The 18,075-nt window shown below is 34.8% G+C and overlaps 1 protein-coding gene and 1 long non-coding RNA gene across 4 annotated transcripts in view; one reads left to right on the top strand and one right to left on the bottom strand.

Annotated features, from left to right (window-relative positions):
* LOC122401812 overlaps positions 1 to 5,820 on the bottom strand; it is a 17,509-nt gene extending 11,689 nt beyond the window's left edge. Inside the window, exon 1 of the long non-coding RNA XR_006259463.1 lies at positions 5,423 to 5,820. This is a non-coding gene — a long non-coding RNA (uncharacterized LOC122401812). The remainder of the gene's footprint in view (positions 1 to 5,422) is intronic.
* LOC122401810 (actin-binding Rho-activating protein-like) overlaps positions 1 to 18,075 on the top strand; it is a 26,574-nt gene extending 8,499 nt beyond the window's left edge. For 2 of the 3 annotated variants that reach the window (XM_043404176.1, XM_043404178.1), the window contains exons 2-4: positions 15,867 to 15,997; positions 16,929 to 17,178; positions 17,701 to 18,075. In XM_043404176.1, the coding sequence (XP_043260111.1) occupies positions 15,867 to 15,997; positions 16,929 to 17,178; positions 17,701 to 17,808 (489 nt within the window). In that variant the 3' untranslated portion in view covers positions 17,809 to 18,075. Of the gene's footprint in view, positions 1 to 13,205; positions 13,369 to 15,866; positions 15,998 to 16,928; positions 17,179 to 17,700 lie in introns of those variants that run through there. The other variant, XM_043404177.1, reaches the window with a different exon arrangement.

Genomic DNA, 18,075 nt, shown 5'->3' with positions numbered 1-18,075 from the left:
ATATTTATTAAGAGTAAACCTTCGCAGGCCATTAGCAAGAGTTACTATTTACATATACACAAATTACAAAATTTATCCTTTATTTATTATCCATGATGACTTCTTCTGTCCCTTTATTTCATACTCAAGTTCCTTTCACTAACATCGTTAATTTCTTCCAATTCTTCTTCTCTTCTAATCAAAATACAATAATCTACTTATCTTTCAATTTAAACCAACGTATGTCTCACATTTGTTTAATTTATACATAACGTTTCGTAACACAAAATAATTTCGATCAATTACTAATTATTTTATAAATACCAGGTGTTACTAGAAATGCTTTGCAATGGTTTGCATCGTCGATCATCGAACCTAACAAGTAATAATAACGTTTCAAAAATCACAATTTATTGTTTCGCGCGTAAAACAATTTTCGATCGTATTGTTCGAATTTTTCGCGTCGTACGAGACAGTTCCCTATTAAAATGAAGAGGAATTTCGGAATGCTGGGTCAGTTAATCATCGTAGTGTCCCGTCGTGAAGTTTATTCGTATCGCTTGGATGTTTACAAGGACGCGGCGTAGTCTTCATTCACACGAAACGAAACATCGCGCGAGCTCGAGAGCCCGTGGCTTCTGGAATTATTTATATCCCGCACGTGCTTGGGACCTGATCCGACGCGTTACGTTAGCTTCACACGGACATTCCGGACCGTTTTCTTGCATACGTTCCGGTCGGCGCTCTTCTTTTTTCCGCGGTGACAACGGCCCGCCAGCGAAAGAATGTCCACGGAGCATCGCCACTCGAAGGACGTCGATGAAAATCTCGATTAAATCGCGGTCGAATTCCTTCGAATTAATTTTAGAAACTTTGCAACGACCACGAACAGACCGGGGAAATTCATTGAGACAAAGGAAAAAAATTAAACCGCCCAACTATCGTCATTTTCATTTATTTATTTTACGCTCCCTATTTTTCACGAAAGATCGTATTGTAAAATAGTTTTGTTCGAGACTCTTTGGAATCGTAATTAAAAAGAATAATTTGGGAAGTTGTTAAAAATCCCTGAATTTTTCAGTGAAATAAATTCTTTGTAAATACTGTGAAAAATAGGGATACTAAAATTTTGTTCTATTCCGGGTACTTGACTTTAGCTTTTGGAAAAGATTGTATCGCTCGAATGATCGACGATTAACGCAAGAAATACGTTTCTGCATCTTTTTAACATAGATTTGTTTCCTATTTAAAAAAAAAAGATAGTGGTAAGGGGAAGATCTAAATTTTTTTTGGTTCTTTCACGCTACTCGAACGCGACTGTCCATTCGTAACTAAGTGGATACTATCAGTCATATGTCAGACGCCTTTTCGCTAAGAGCGCGCGCGTTCTAGGTGCCCGTCGAATATCAGACATTCTATACTGGTCAATTCCAGCAGCATATTTGGAATGTTTCAGAAGTTTTCACCCTTCTGGCACGACTCGACCTTTAATCTTAAATGTATATTAATATACGATAAAGCCCGTTGTTCAAATTTTAATAATTTTTTTTAAGGAGACATGTCACTGAGAAGGTGTTAAAAAATAGGCAAATACGATATCCACTATAATTAGATGATAAAATTTGCTTCGTAAATATAAAAATACACGGTTAAGTTTTTGCAATTAACAAAGGCACTTGAAGGATTAACACTTTGAGTGCCGGTCACCGGTGACCGACACGATGCTTTCTAGAAATGTTCATCCTAAATAAACTTCTCAATACCTAGATGATCTCAAATGAAAACTTTCACAATTTTGTACATATTTTTACTTTCTATAATCTATATAAACATATTAGGTATTAATACACTTGGACTTTGTTCTTTACACAGGGTGTTCGGCCACCCCTGGGAAAAATTGTAATGGGAGATTCTAGAGGCCAAAATAGGACGAAAATCAAGAATACCAATTTGTTAATGGAAGCTTCGTTAAAAAGTTATTAACGTTTGAATTTCCGCCAGTACAGAATTTTTTTCTCGAAAATGCGCAGGATTTCGGGGGTATGTCTACTCACCAAAAATGATTGCAATTGACCCCCGAAACCGAAAATAATTTTTTCACAATGATTTCAAACTTTTCAATTTTCAGGGTAACAGACAGTTATGGTCAAACATTATATTTTCAGTAATGAATTTTTTTCTCGAAACTGGGTAGGATTTCGGGGGTATGTTTATTGACCAAAAATGATTACAATTAACCCCCCTAGCTAAAAATAATTTTTATAGGACGATTAGAAATTTATTTTTTTCGCCGAATTTAGACACCCCTATCGATTTTTCTTAAAAATTCGTTTTTGATTTTTAGTAATTTGGTTTGACGCCCTATAGAAAAGTTGTGTAATACTTTTTTGTAGGTACCCATGAACTTTACTTCAGAAAAATCTTTCACTGAAATATATTCACTATTGTAGGAGTTATGGCTGTTTGAAAATTGGACCATTTTTATTGAGTTTTTCTCATTTTACAGGGTGAAGGAACAACTTTCTCAATATTGTTAGAATTCCTACATATTCTTCACTAAAATACGCGTTATTTGCCGTTTGATACATTGAAATCCTTCAATCCGTTCAGAAGTTATGACGTTTTAAAGATACGCATGAAATTTCAAGGCCTCACATTAGTTTTTCAGTAAGAAATTTTGTTATCGATATTGCGTTGAATTTCGGAGGTATGTGTAATAACTAAAAATGATTGTAATCGACCCCAGCAACCGAAAGTAATATTTTTAGAACGATTTGAAACACATGAAATTTCAGGGGAATCATTCATTCATGATCAGACATTATATTTTCAGTAATGAATTTTTTTCTCGAAACTGGGTAGGATTTCGGGGGTATGTTTATTGACCAAAAATGATTACAATTAACCCCCCTAGTTAAAAATAATTTTTATAGGACGATTAGAAATTTATTTTTTTCGCCGAATTTAGACACCCCTATCGATTTTTCTTAAAAATTCGTTTTTGATTTTTAGTAATTTGGTTTGACGCCCTATAGAAAAGTTGTGTAATACTTTTTTGTAGGTACCCATGAACTTTACTTCAGAAAAATCTTTCACTGAAATATATTCACTATTGTAGGAGTTATGGCTGTTTGAAAATTGGACCATTTTTATTGAGTTTTTCTCATTTTACAGGGTGAAGGAACAACTTTCTCAATATTGTTAGAATTCCTACATATTCTTCACTAAAATACGCGTTATTTGCCGTTTGATACATTGAAATCCTTCAATCCGTTCAGAAGTTATGACGTTTTAAAGGTACGCATGAAATTTCAAGGCCTCACATTAGTTTTTCAGTAAGAAATTTTGTTATCGATATTGCGTTGAATTTCGGAGGTATGTGTAATAACTAAAAATGATTGTAATCGACCCCAGCAACCGAAAGTAATATTTTTAGAACGATTTGAAACACATGAAATTTCAGGGGAATCATTCATTCATGATCAGACATTATATTTTCAGTAATGAATTTTTTTCTCGAAACTAGGTAGGATTTCGGGGGTATGTTTATTGACCAAAAATGATTGGAATTGACCCCCCTAGCTAAAAATAATTTTTTTAGAACGGTTTGAAATTTTTTAATTTAATTTTTTAATAACTTTTTAACGAAGCGTCAATCAAGAAATTGATATTCTTGATTGTTGTCTTATTTTGGCCTCTAGAATCTCCCATTAAAATTTTTCCCAATGGTGGCCGAACGCCCTATATATTGTACCCTCATGATTTACTATCTTATTTTACCCTTTATCCACACATTTAATTGTTAAATAGTTCGTTCAATGTTTGTTTCTCATTTTATAACTTAGATTATTCTATTCTGGTAGCCTCGAAGACGACCTCGAACGGTTGATTGAAAACGTTGAACGGAGAGAATTTATCGATTTTAATATAGCTAGTTTTATTCCTAATTTATTACGATGTTTACGTCGTTCGAGCGAATAAAATAATTCCGAAATCGCGCGTACGCGTATAGATCGCTGTCTCGGAGGCAGGAGGAAATTGAAGACGAAACGAGGCACGAATATCCACCTAATTTTCTGCGATCTAACCGTGAAGGATGAGTCCGAAGTGCACGGTCCATCGCAACACGGTCCAAACATTCTTTGACGCAGCAATAGATATTTTTACTATGCGGACGCATCTAGTATTTTGATAACAAATTCCTGAGGTGGCTTGAAATAAATTCTTGAAACAGCTTCACCGAGGCGAAGTTGCACTATTTCTTTTTAAGGGACATCTGCAATTCTTTATCAATTTCTAAACGCGAAAATAACTCCGATACAAACTACAGAAAATTGAGATTGTAATAGTAAATTATACATTTTCGATAGTCTTTTATTTTTGATAATTAAAATGTCATCGAGATTATTCACTCCATTGGTTGGGGACGCGATAACACGTGTGAAATGCAGTAAAATGCACGTATTGTTAGTATAAAACGATATGAGATAATTCCTCGAGCTTTCATATTTTTCAAACCGTAAGTCGAATAGCGTATACAATGGGAGTTGTTATTGCATTTGATATTGAATTTCTGATAAGTTAAACTGCAATTTAAGCTCTCTGGCGATTGATTAAACCCAGAATTAAATTTTATAATTATCGTTATCGTTAATCTCGCAATAAATAGTGTTCTAAGTGAGTCGTACATTTTCACGAGGCAACACAGAAGTTACAGCAAACTAATCATATCTCCATGGTTATTTAAATACATTAATAATCGCATAGTTATATGTAAAATCTTTTTTTTACGTAATCGTTACGACCCACTACGCACATTGATCCTCGTAAACCACTTTGCCAAGTACATGTTATCATCCATCTCCCGCTGGCTCGTGCATACACACCTGTTTTCCTAAGACTAAACAAATCTCGGAATTATCTAAGCCAGTGTTTCTCAGACCTCACCTTCCTATAGACTCACTAGAATAAAATTAAATTATAATTTCATCGATGTTATTTAAAACTGCTTTTTCTAGAGAAAATGTACTTATATTTTAATAAAAAAATTTTTTTCGTAAAACAACTTGAAAGAAGCAACTTTGATGGGTACAAAGTTTACACTTTCAGGGATCGTTTCAATTTTGAAACAAATTTCAGAGTAAAATAGAAGGCTCAACCTTTAAAACAATTGTAGGAATGGATGTGAATGTTTATTAACTAAATAATGTCTCGAGTGGATCTTCTGCAGAGTGTTTTTTCGAGTCTTCGAGAAAGTTATAGTGAGATTTGTATACTGCGTGTTGGACTTAATTTAAAAAAAGTTTTAGTTTTAAAAAAGCCTTTTCAATAATTAATTTGTTAATCTGTACACAATATTATTCTTTTAAGCGATCGGATGGTTTTGTGCACAGTAAAAATTACAATTTTAAACCGGTTTGATCGTGATTTGAGAGACACTGACCTAAATCGCTTCGAAGGACGGCTGTTCTCCCAAAATCTATTTCCAAATCGCGACGTTCCACGATACTACTCGGTAGCGTAAATTTCTTCCAAGACGCGGAACGTCATCCGCGGAATCCGACGAAGGCTCAAGTGGTCGTTCCATCGTCGTGAATAAACAAACTATCGAACCGGTCGTCGCGCGGTGCGTATGACTTCGGACGGCCATCTTTGTTCATTCTTCTTTTAGCGCGAACTTTCGAACGCGTTCCAAGTGGCTAGCGCGGGACTGACACCGTAAAAGGAGCATTCGTTGTCTGTCGGGCGAACTGGAAACGCGAAATTAGATCACAGTTTTTGCGTCGTCCGATGTGCACGGCCATCAATGAACGACCACGTCAGAGAGTTGCCCTCGAGATTCTAATAGTAAACGCGAAATTCCACAGCCGCGTACTCACTCTACGTCGCACGGCGGACGTTTCGCAGTAAATTTACTTGCGATGCGTCAGAGAATTCACTGTTTTCAAACGGGGGAGGTCCTCACCGATACGTGGGCCGCCTTCGAGTGATTCATTTCGTGCAACGAGTAGAAAGAAGTGTCTTTTTGGCTCTCTAAATTCCCGAGGAATGCGTTCCGAGAATATAGAAATATTTGGTCGAGTCACAAGTATAATTACTGACTTTTCGTACCAGCTTTTCTCTTTTGACTCGTGGGGTTGGTCCGTTTGGGGGTCACTTATGACCCACAGACTGTTCCAAATCGTTTGCTATATGCATTTCGTCCTGGGGTCTGCTAGTGGAATCAATAAAGGCAACCCACGATTATACTAGCAGGTCCTGCTTATTCTTTTATAACATACATTTGTTAAAAGCTTTATGAAGATATACAGGGTGTTCGGCCACCTCTAGCAAAAATTTTAATGAGCGATAGTAGAGGCCAAAATAAGACGAAAATCAAGAATACTAATTTGTTGATGGAAGCTTCGTTAAAAAGTTATTAACAATTAAATTCAAAAATTTCAAATCGTTCTGGAAAAATTATTTTCGGTTGCGGGGGTCAACTACAATCATTTTTGGTGAGTACACATACCTCCGAAATCCTATCTACTTTCGAGAAAAAAAATCGAGTAGGTGCTGAAATTTTTCGGCGAAAAAAAATTTTTCAAATCGTTCTAAAAAAATTATTTTCGGTTGCGGGGATCAATTACAATCATTTTTTATCATTACATATACCTCCGAAATTGTACGCACTTTCGAGAAAAAAATTCCTTACTGAAAATCCAATTAGGTGCCTAAATTTTTCAACGAAGAAAAAAAATTGCAAATCGTTGTGGAAAAATTATTTTCGGTTGCGGGAGTCAATTACAATCAGTTTTTGTCTTTAGACATACCCACGAAATCCTGCCCACTTTCGAGAAAAAAAATAGAGAAGGTGTGAAATTATTCGAGAAAATTAAAAAATTGCAAATCGTTGTGGAAAAATTATTTTCGGTTGTAGGGTTCAATTACAGTCATTTTTGGTGAATAGACATACCCCCAAAATCTTGCGCATTTTCGAGAAAAAAATTCAGTAAGGGCGGCACTTTAAACGTTAATAACTTTTTAACGAAGCCTCCATCAACAAATTGGTATTCTTGATTTTCGTCTTATTTTGGCCTCTACTATCGCTCATTAAAATTTTTGCTAGAGGTGGCCGAACACCCTGTATAGGGTGGTCCAAGCAATTGTTTCAAGTCATAACTCCGCTATTATTGCATTTACGAAAAAATGTCAAAGGAGAAAGATAAATGGTTCGAAGAGCACTACATCTGTAGGCCTTTAAATTTCTTTTAGATGCAGCAGTGCATGTGCAATTAACAATTGCATCATTTCTTTAAATAGAAATGCATATTTTTTTTTACACAGATCGATTCTTCTGTTCATTCTACGTAAAAAATGATTAGGGTACTATGGCAAAAAAATTATTAGATCTCGAGATATTTTCAAAAAATGTCTTTATTGAAGAAGATATATAGATGCATAAGTATGAAGAAGTATAATAGAGAATTCTTAGACTGAAGACTGTGTTTGAATGCTGGGTCGAGAAGCGTATATACATACAGAAATGTCGGTCAATTGCTTGCGAGAGAAACAAGTTGAGCATGGCCCTCTGCTGGCGAGTGCAGTAACTGTCGCCATAGATATTAGCCAATTACCGGACATAGTGTTTTGGTTTCCTCATTTTTTAGGGGCACATTATAATTTATTTTGTGATACTTAGGATTGTAGAATTGGTTATCCATCATTTTTATACATGTATACATTTTGTTAAGAACATTGTTATGAAGAGAAACACGTATTTCTTAATAAATATGAGACGAAGTCAAAAACATTTGAAACAAATAAATTTCTTATACTTTAAATTATACTTTCTTTTATTACTTAACAATTTATTGCAAAACTTTAAATACATTCTTGGATTTCGACAAATTTCTCTTACAAGCAACGAGGGTACGAATACTTATGAAACTTACAATATAGAAATAGGAGGTTGGTCAATTACTTGTGAGAGGAACAAGGTGAACGAAGCCCTCTGCTGGCGAGTGCTGTAACTGTCGCCACAGACATCAGACTGCAGGGCAAGAGGCCTAATTACTAGACATAGTGTGTTGGTTTCCGAATTTTTTGGTGGCATATCATAATTTATTTTGACATATTTAGGATTGTAGAATCGATTATGTGTAAATTTTGTTGAGAATATTGTTTCAAAAAGAAAAAAACAAATAAATTTCGTATACTTTAAATTATACTTTTTTTTATTACTTAAGTATCTTTGGTTTTGCTTTCTTCTTCTTTTTCTGGGCCCATAAAAAGCTTTTGGAACATTGTTCAAGGGGATACCAGAGGATGCTCGTCAATCTTCCTTGAATGATTTAGCGCCGATACGTTGCCGATCCAATTATTCCGGAACGGCGTTTTCTAAATTGGCTGGGTCCCGCGTGACGAGCGTGTGAAAATCTAAGAAATTCTAACGGCCGCCACGATGCCAAAAAGACACCGAAACAAGTGCCGGTTAACTCGTTTAACGAGGAGATCGCGTTACCGTGTTCTGATCGTCCCGAATTAACTTTCGACCAGGAACAGTTTATCAATGACAAACCGATGATCTACGAGCTGGATCGAGCCGGGGAACGAGCTTTTTACCGATCCATCGATTTCGAGCTTTAAAAATAGACGAACGCGTCACGATGCTAAAAAAAAAAATTTGCGATAGTTCGAATTCCTGAAGTCTCTAAAGAATTTTTGCAGGGCCTCATTTGCCCATCGAAAGACGATAGAAACAAAATTATTTTGCTTCTTTTACGAAAGTATGCACAGTTTCGATGATATAGCGCAAAAATTAAGAAATTGTGGCTAAGTTTTTTTTTGCTTCCTTCTGAATTGGTCTTTGAGAAATGAAATACGATAAAATGTCTGTTTTCGATGGTTGAAAATTGGAGACTGCAGAGTTTTTGGATCTAATGTCAACGCCCTTGATTGCCACAAATTAATTTCCACTTAACTTTCGTTGCAAATCGAAGAGAATGATGTTAAGGAAGTTTAGGTGGCATGAATTTTTGAAAAAATGCCCAATTCCGTAGCAATTTCTCTGAGTGGTTCTTGTAGACATAGTTAGACCGAAAGAGCCTATCGATCATTTTTTTTTTATCCATGTCAGTGGGGAACTGGATTGTTGCCAATGAGTGTGTCTCTAGCCAATACCTTATGAACGTTAATATACCATAAATTTATCGATCCAACTGTTTCTACATAAATCATTACCAAAACCCAAAATATTAAGTACTTTTTCGTTCGTCGAATAGCATTTATCAAAAAACGAGAATTTGTATCTCGATGTAACGTCACGATTTCATACTTTCCAGGTGATTCCATCCAAGACGAAAATATGGAATAAATCCATCTCGAACGAGACTTTGGTTTCAAAGTTTTAAACTTAAACAAGACTCGATCGTTTAAATAACAAATTGCACGCAAAATATTGAAATTTACGATCACGAAAACGTTCTCGTTCTTTTAACAATTACAAACGTTAGAATGGCCCAAGAGTGGTGCGTTCTCGAGGCGTTAAATATAGTTTCATTTGCCATTCGTGGCGCGTGAAATGAGTCGCGTTCGTCGGATAGCCGAAACGATTCGTAATTATGGCCACGTGCAATGGTTGGAATTTCATCGAAACACGTCGGTATTTAAAATTAGCCCGGGAATGCGATGATTCCCTCATATCGGTTCAAACGGGGATCGCCGTACTTGCGTATTTTCTCTTACGAATGGGCATCGTAGAGGTTTTCACGAAACTCGACGTTCCACGAACGATCTAATCTAATCTAACCCGTATAAACATAACAGAAATAAGCATTTCGAGTATTGATGACTATATTCCCATTCGTGGGTGCTGCTTTGCTGCAAAATCTTCTTGTAAACACGTGGTGTAGTTTACGACATGATTATCAGTTCAAAAATAAATTGCATTCCGAGTAGAAATTCCATAGTCTATTAAAAAGTTCCCGTCTTTTCCGAGTAACGGAAACGCTAATTAATTATAGAATTAATGTATATCTAATAGAAATGAGCTGGTCGTTAAAAGAAACTCCCACGTACAAATTAAGGAGCCTACGCTTTCCGTTGAAATAGACACGCCAAGTAATCGAAATTTCATCTTAGTTGGACAAAAATAGCAGACGTTATATAGGAATCACAAACACACAGATTTGGGAAAAATTCGATAACGAAAGGAAACAGGGCGATACACAAAATTCCACTTTACTTGGATAAAAATAGCTAGGGTAATGAAGAAATTACAAACCCACAGATTTGAACAAAATTCGATAACGAAAAGAATCATGGCGATGCACAGACTAAAATTTCATGTTACCTGGACAAAAATAGCAGAAGTTATAAAGCAATCACAAACCCACAGATTTGCGAAAAATTCGATTACAAAAAGAAACATGGCGATATACAGTCGGCCAACTAAACAAAATTCCATCTTACTTGGATAAAAATAGGGTTATGAAGAAATCACAATTCCACAGATTTGGGAAAAATTCAACAATAAAAAGAAACATGGTGATGCACAGACTAACCAAATAAAATTCCATGTTACTTGGATAAAGATAGCTAGGGTTATGAAGAAATTACAAATCCACAGATTTGAACAAAATTCGATAACGAAAAGAAACATGGCGATGCATAGACTAACCAAATAAAATTCCATCTTACTTGGACAAAGATAGCAGGAGTTATAAAGCACCCACAACCCCATAGATTTGTGGAAAATTCAATTACAAAAATGAACATGGCGATATACAGTCCATCAATTAAATAAAATTCCATTTTACTTGCATAAAAATAGGTAGGCTTATGAAGACATCACAAACCCACAGATTTGGAAAAAATTCAACAATAAAAAGAAACATGGTGATGCACAGACTAACCAAATAAAATTCCATGTTACTTGGATAAAGATAGCTAGGGTTATGAAGAAATTACAAATCCACAGATTTGAACAAAATTCGATAACGAAAAGAAACATGGCGATGCATAGACTAACCAAATAAAATTCCATCTTACTTGGACAAAGATAGCAGGAGTTATAAAGCAACCACAACCCCATAGATTTGTGGAAAATTCAATTACAAAAATGAACATGGTGATATACAGTCCATCAATTAAATAAAATTCCATCTTACTTGGATAAAAATAGGGTTATGAAGAAATCACAAACCCTCAGATTTGGGAAAAATTCAACAATAAAATGAAACATGGTGATGCACAGACTAACCAAATAAAATTCCACGTTACTTGGATAAAGATAGCTAGGGTAATGAAGAAATTACAAATCCACATATTTGGACAAAATTCGACAACGAAAAGGAACATGGCGATGCATAGACTAACTAAATAAAATTCCATCTTACTTGGACAAAGATAGCAGGAGTTATAAAGCAACCACAACCCCATAGATTTGTGGAAAATTCAATTACAAAAATGAACATGGCGATATACAGTCCATCAATTAAATAAAATTCCATCTTACTTGGATAAAAATAGGGTTATGAAGAAATCACAAACCCTCAGATTTGGGAAAAATTCAACAATAAAAAGAAACATGGTGATGCACAGACTAACCAAATAAAATTCCACGTTACTTGGATAAAGATAGCTAGGGTTATGAAGAAATTACAAATCCACAGATTTGAACAAAATTCGATAACGAAAAGAAACATGGCGATGAATAGACTAACCAAATAAAATTCCATCTTACTTGGACAAAGATAGCAGGAGTTATAAAGCAACCACAACCCCATAGATTTGTGGAAAATTCAATTACAAAAATGAACATGGCGATATACAGTCCATCAATTAAATAAAATTCCATTTTACTTGCATAAAAATAGGTAGGCTTATGAAGACATCACAAACCCACAGATTTGGGAAAAATTCAACAATAAAAAGAAACATGGTGATGCACAGACTAACCAAATAAAATTCCATGTTACTTGGATAAAGATAGCTAGGGTTATGAAGAAATTACAAACCCACAGATTTGAACAAAATTCGATAACGAAAAGAAACATGGCGATGCATAGACTAACCAAATAAAATTCCATCTTACTTGGACAAAGATAGCAGGAGTTATAAAGCAACCACAACCCCATAGATTTGTGGAAAATTCAATTACAAAAATAAACATGGCGATATACAGTCCATCAATTAAATAAAATTCCATCTTACTTGGATAAAAATAGGGTTATGAAGAAATCACAAACCCTCAGATTTGGGAAAAATTCAACAATAAAAAGAAACATGGTGATGCACAGACTAACCAAATAAAATTCAATCTGACTTGGACAAAAGTAGTAGAAGTTATAAAGCAATCACAAACCCCCAGATTTGAGGAAAATGCAATAACAAAGAGAAATATGGTGATTCACAGTCCAACTAAACAAAATTCCATATGACGTGGAAAAAAGTAGTAGAAGTTATAAAGCAATCATAAACCCACAGATTTGAGGAATATTCGATTACAAAAAGAAACATGGCGATATACAGTCCACCAACTAAACAAAATTTCATGTAACTTGGACAAAAGTAACAGAAGTTATAGAGCAATCACAAACTCTCAGACTTGGAAAAAAGTCTACAACAAAAAGAAACATGGCGATGCACAGACTAACCAAATAGAATTTCATGTTACCTGGACAAAAATAGTGGGAGTTATAAAGCAATAACAAACCCCCAGATTTGAGGAAGCTTCGATTATAAAGAGAAATATGGCGATATAGAGTTCACCAACTAAACAAAATTTCATGTAACTTGGACAAAAGTAACAGAAGTTATGGAGCAATCACAAACCCACAGACTTGGAATTTTATATTAATAATATTAATGTCCACCATGGTTTCGTGAGTGCACGCCTATGCGTATCTTGTACAATGGCGTGGAAGGAAAAAATTCGATCAAAAACGGCGATCTCCGAACGTAAACAAAAACAAACGCGTCGAAACAGAATCGTCGAAGATGGATTCGAAGAGGTTCGTGAATGAATTTGTCGGCAGAAAATGTGACCAGGATGGAATCAAAGATTCATCATTTCCGGTGCACGGACTCGCCCGTTGGCATCCAATCAAAAGCAACGAATTCGCGCGGAATTGGCTCGCGAAAGCGGCAAATATTTCGGCTGGTGGCGAGCCGGCTCTCCGGAAATTCTTGGTGGGAGCCTTTTGACGTAGCTACCATCTTATAAAAAGACGCGCGGCGTCGCGACGCCGTATTCACCGGCCGAGAGTTCGACAAGACACTATAGAACAGTCGATATCGCGAGTTTTCGATTTTCCTCGCTATTCCTCACAACAGTATTAATAGTTTAATCTCTAATCAATTTTTTTTTAAACGTTACACAGTGAAATAATGTCGTCAGTGATGTATGTGAGTATCTTTCAATACGGTGTCGCGAACGGAGTTGGGCAAAATTTTTATTCAAACAATAGACAACCGATGAAATCAACCTGCAGCAATTTATTCGCGACGTTACAGTTTCATTTTTATTTATCAATTACTAAATGTTTAATTCTATGCTTCCAATTATAATTTTTATTTGGCGAGTACAGGACAAGTGTTTGTTGTTAATTTTATTCAAACGATAGACAACCGATGAAAGCAACCTGCAGCAATTTATTAGTGACATCATAGTTTCAATTTTATTTGTCAATTACTAAATGTTTAATTCTATGCTTCCAATTATAATTTTTATTTGGCGAGTACAGGACAAGTGTTTGTTGTTAATTTTATTCAAACGATAGACAACCGATGAAATCAAACTGTAGGAATTTGTTCGAAGAGTTTCGTTTTAATTTGTCGATTGTAAAATATTCGATAGTTCCGATTATAATTTTTATTTGACAAGTGTTTGTTGTTAATATTTGTACGGATAATAATTCTGCCCGTCTCTGATAGCAAACGATTCGTTCAGCTTTTTGTTTTCAACAGCGTGCACTGCTCGAGACTCGACAATGAACTTGACTCTGACGTCTGGTTAAAACATTCTTATTCCACTGAACTACTCGCCTCCTGTCAAATATTTCTTGCGCGTTACGGTACTCGCTCTGACGCTTAAAAGCAACTGATTTATTCACAAACATGCATCGAAAGTAGCGTACAAAATTTTTAATTAATCATGTCTACTAAAAATTCAAAAAATTGGAAACGAAATTGAAGCATAGTATACTAAGTGACGAATGTTGGAAATGTTCCATCAGGCATTTTATAAATATTAAAGCAAATTAAGCAATTGCAAAAGTTACTATTGAAATATTAAAATTTAGAATGAAAACTCTAAAACAAAAATTCCTAATATTAATGCATATAATAATATTACATTTAAATTCGTCTCAATAATCTTCCTCGCAGATATTACATGTCAGACGCATTTTTAGAAAATGTATATAATTGTTATTTACTGAAAGGAGCCTTCAAAATAGACCGAAACGTAGAGTTTTTAAAATATTACTGCTAAAAAATTGAAGACTAATTTCTTTGTTCGATCAAGGCGAAGGAACAAAGAAAGCAATGGTAACCAGTAGTTTACTAACATATGTATATTTGAAATACATAAATGGCGAACATTGGGGGCCGTAGTTTGCTCATCTCGACGATGAAAATAGGTCGTTGGTTATACGACTAGAAATACTTCCTTTCTGAGTTGTAAACAACTTTTGCGGAGTTTGTGCAATAATTCTTGAGAAATTTGAGGATTTGTTAGGGACAGATACTGTTTATCACTAACTTATTCAATTGCAACAGGTGTTGCTGTAGTTTAACAAAGACTTCTACATCGATATCTGCGTTTTCAATCTTCTCAGACACACTTGCAAAACTCTGTCGCAATCGAAGTGTTTCTAACTCGTAAAGAAAGCATTCATCGAACAAAGATGTTATCTTTTTTCATTCTGAAGTTGACTATAATAAATATTCAGAATTTATCAAGTATCCTTGCAGCGTATTGTTCATTAATTGTTTTACAAAATTTTATAAGCAATGATATTGTATAATTTTTACTTTGCTTCTCCATGTGTATTATTTCTTTTTTCTACTAAGAGGTTTCTCCAATTAACAAATGAATAATAATAACTGCTTCAAGAAATGACGACACCAGTATAGTTTATACGAATAAAATTTGATTATTTTTAGAACTACATTGGATAAAATTTATTTTATTATTTTCGAAGCTTCTTTTGCGATTGCGTATGAGAAGTATGTATTTCACGAACATTATTCGATGGCATTGACAGGTTTGAGGATTAGAAGCCCCACTATTAACCCTGACAACGAGACCACAGTGTTCCCTCGACTATTGGACGTTTCTTCCCCATACGAGTATTCCTCCACAGTTTTTAGCGACGTAAAATAGTGTTTTCGAGTTCCTCGTTTCACAATTTCACCGATATCAACGCATTATTACTATTCGAGTTGCGTTCTTTCATTTTTAAAACGATGGAAGTCTAAGTTTTCTTCTTTCGAAATATTTCAAAATTTTATAAACATGTTAATTTTGTCACGCCATCATTTTTATAAATATCAGTTGAATAAAACAAACATTTCGTTCACCGTAAATGGATTTAACTTTAAAATGAGCAACCTAACTACTTTAAAGAAATATTGAAAAGCCTTGTTTATCAGTTTGTTATGAAAACTATCTTTACTAAATCACTTCCAAAATTTGAATTTATAACGTTTAAACAAAAAATCAGTTTGCAATGCTTTAAGTATCAGTAATAAAATAAATGAGATCACTAAATTTCATTTACATTCGTTCGTTCGACTTTTATTTGTCAACACTCCGTGCTGTTAAAATGTGTTAGATCTTTTAAAAATAGTACCTTTCTCTAACAAAAGTAAAAAAATCAACGTATTTTTCGGTGTTTCAGGAATCTTTGAGTGACAAGGTAGCGATGTTCAACCAGTACGCGAACACACACAAAGACAAGCAAAATAAAAATCCGTTCACGTCCGGATTGAACCTCGAGAAGCGTACGTTCTCCAAAGAAGAGTATGGCAGGTGAGTACGTCAAAAAATTCAGTTTAAAAAGAAATCGAAGCAAGTCAAAAATGAAATTAAATTTTAACTCGAGGAACCAATGAAAGCGATTTCAAAATTACTTCTCCAATCATTCTTCCATGTTTTAATTTTTAATCGATGAGCTAACCATGGGGGCATATCATAATTTATTTTTTAACACTTAAGATTGCAGAATCGATTATGTGTAAATTTTGTGAAGAATATTGTTCCAAAAAGAAACACGTATTTCTTAATAAATATGAGACGAAGTCAAAAACTTACACTTCAAATTATAGTTTCTTTTATTATTTAACAATTTATTGCAAAACTTTAAATGCATCCTTCGATTTCAACAAATTTTTCTTACAAGCAACGAGGGTACGAATACTTATGAGACTTACAATATGGAAATAGGAGGTTGATCAATTACTTGTGAGAGAAACAAGTTGAGGGTAGCCCTCTGATGGCGAGTTCAGTAACTGTCGCCATAGATATTAGCCAATTACCAAACACAATCTTTTGATTTTCGAATAATTTATTTTGTAATATTTAAGATTGCAAAATCGATTATCCATCATTTTGAGATATGTGTAAATTTTGTTGAGGCCACGTATTTCTTAATAAATATAAAACGAAGCCAAAAAATTTTAAAACAAATAAATTTCGTATACTTTAAATTATACTTCCTTTTATTACTTAAGTATCTTTGGTTTCGCTTTCTCCTTCTTCTTTTTCTGGGCCCATAAAAAGCTTTTGGAACATTATTCAAGGAGATACCAGAGGTCATTGTTTGTTGATGAGCTAACCAATGAAACTAAATCTTAGCTCGAAGAACCAGCAAAAGGGATACTTTTCAAAATTATTTCTCCAACCATTTCTCGATGTTTTAATTTTAAATCGACGAGATAACTAAACGAGTCGTTGATTTCAGACCGGTAGCTGGATCTCTGACGGACATTCGCGGTCGTAAAGCCACAGCACATATTCTAAAAGAAGTGGTCGAATTGTGCGAGGTGATCTATCACGAGGGGACACCATGTCGAGATCAACCCGAGATCACCGCCATCACGTTCGGCGATCTGTTCAACATTTACACGCACATCAACGACAAATGCGTGGGCCTACTGCTGAGGGCCAGAAAACAGAAGTTCATTGACTTCGAAGGGGAATGCCTTTTCCAGGTAAACGGTCCACCATCGTATTAAAATGTTCCAGAAAATATTGCATATATCAAAACCTCGATTCTGAATAGTTCTGAAAACAATCATAAGCATTCTTTAGCAACGAAGATGGGGAAAGATTTATTCAAATAATAGGCAAATTAAGGAACTCTCAAATTGGTATCTATTTCTTTCAGAACGATTCATTCCATAAGTGAAACTTTTTTTTATTCGTTATTCGTAATCGTTTATTTGCAATACTTCGCATATCCACGTTTAATTTCATCCTCGTTGAATCATATCTAGTTGAAAAAGTAGATTGTTACTAGGAAAAGATGATCGAAACTTCGGAGTATAGATCGAGTGAATCATAGTTTTGTTTCGTGCAATACTTTCAGGGGCATATCAATACTATGAATTCTGTGTATTTTTTCAATTCAATTCTCGTCACGTGGAAGCTTCTTGATAAAATCTTACCCTTTGTATTCTTTTTATAATTGAAGTTTCGTAAATTAATCCTCCATTATTGTTAATTTCTTGCAGAGACGAGACGACGATGTACCGATATACTTAGTGAAACCCATCGCAGAGATCCGACAGACGTACAACCAACGACTAAAGGAGATAACAAAGGAAACGCCATTAAGTTAACAATGACCCCCCTCCACCCTGTTTCTTCCATTCTTTGATCGTTGACATATTGCATCGCCTCTGTTATCCTGTATTTATTTACGACATGACCATAGAAATAACGCGAATGACCATTGTGTATAGTTTGTAATTTCTATTTGAGCCCGAGATTGCGTACGTGAAATGAGTGGGTGAGAATTTGTGAGTACTAATGTAGATCGACGTAAGGAAAGGAATACGTAAAATGTGATATTCTATAGAACGTTAAAAATAAAAGTTTTTATAAAA

The sequence above is a fragment of the Colletes gigas genome, unplaced genomic scaffold, assembly GCF_013123115.1.
Source record: "Colletes gigas isolate AHSC1104 unplaced genomic scaffold, ASM1312311v1 Colletes_gigas_Sc00028, whole genome shotgun sequence".
Taxonomy (NCBI): domain Eukaryota; kingdom Metazoa; phylum Arthropoda; class Insecta; order Hymenoptera; family Colletidae; genus Colletes; species Colletes gigas.
The sequence above is the reverse complement of the archived record's forward strand: the minus strand, read 5'-3'. Positions and strand labels throughout refer to the sequence as shown.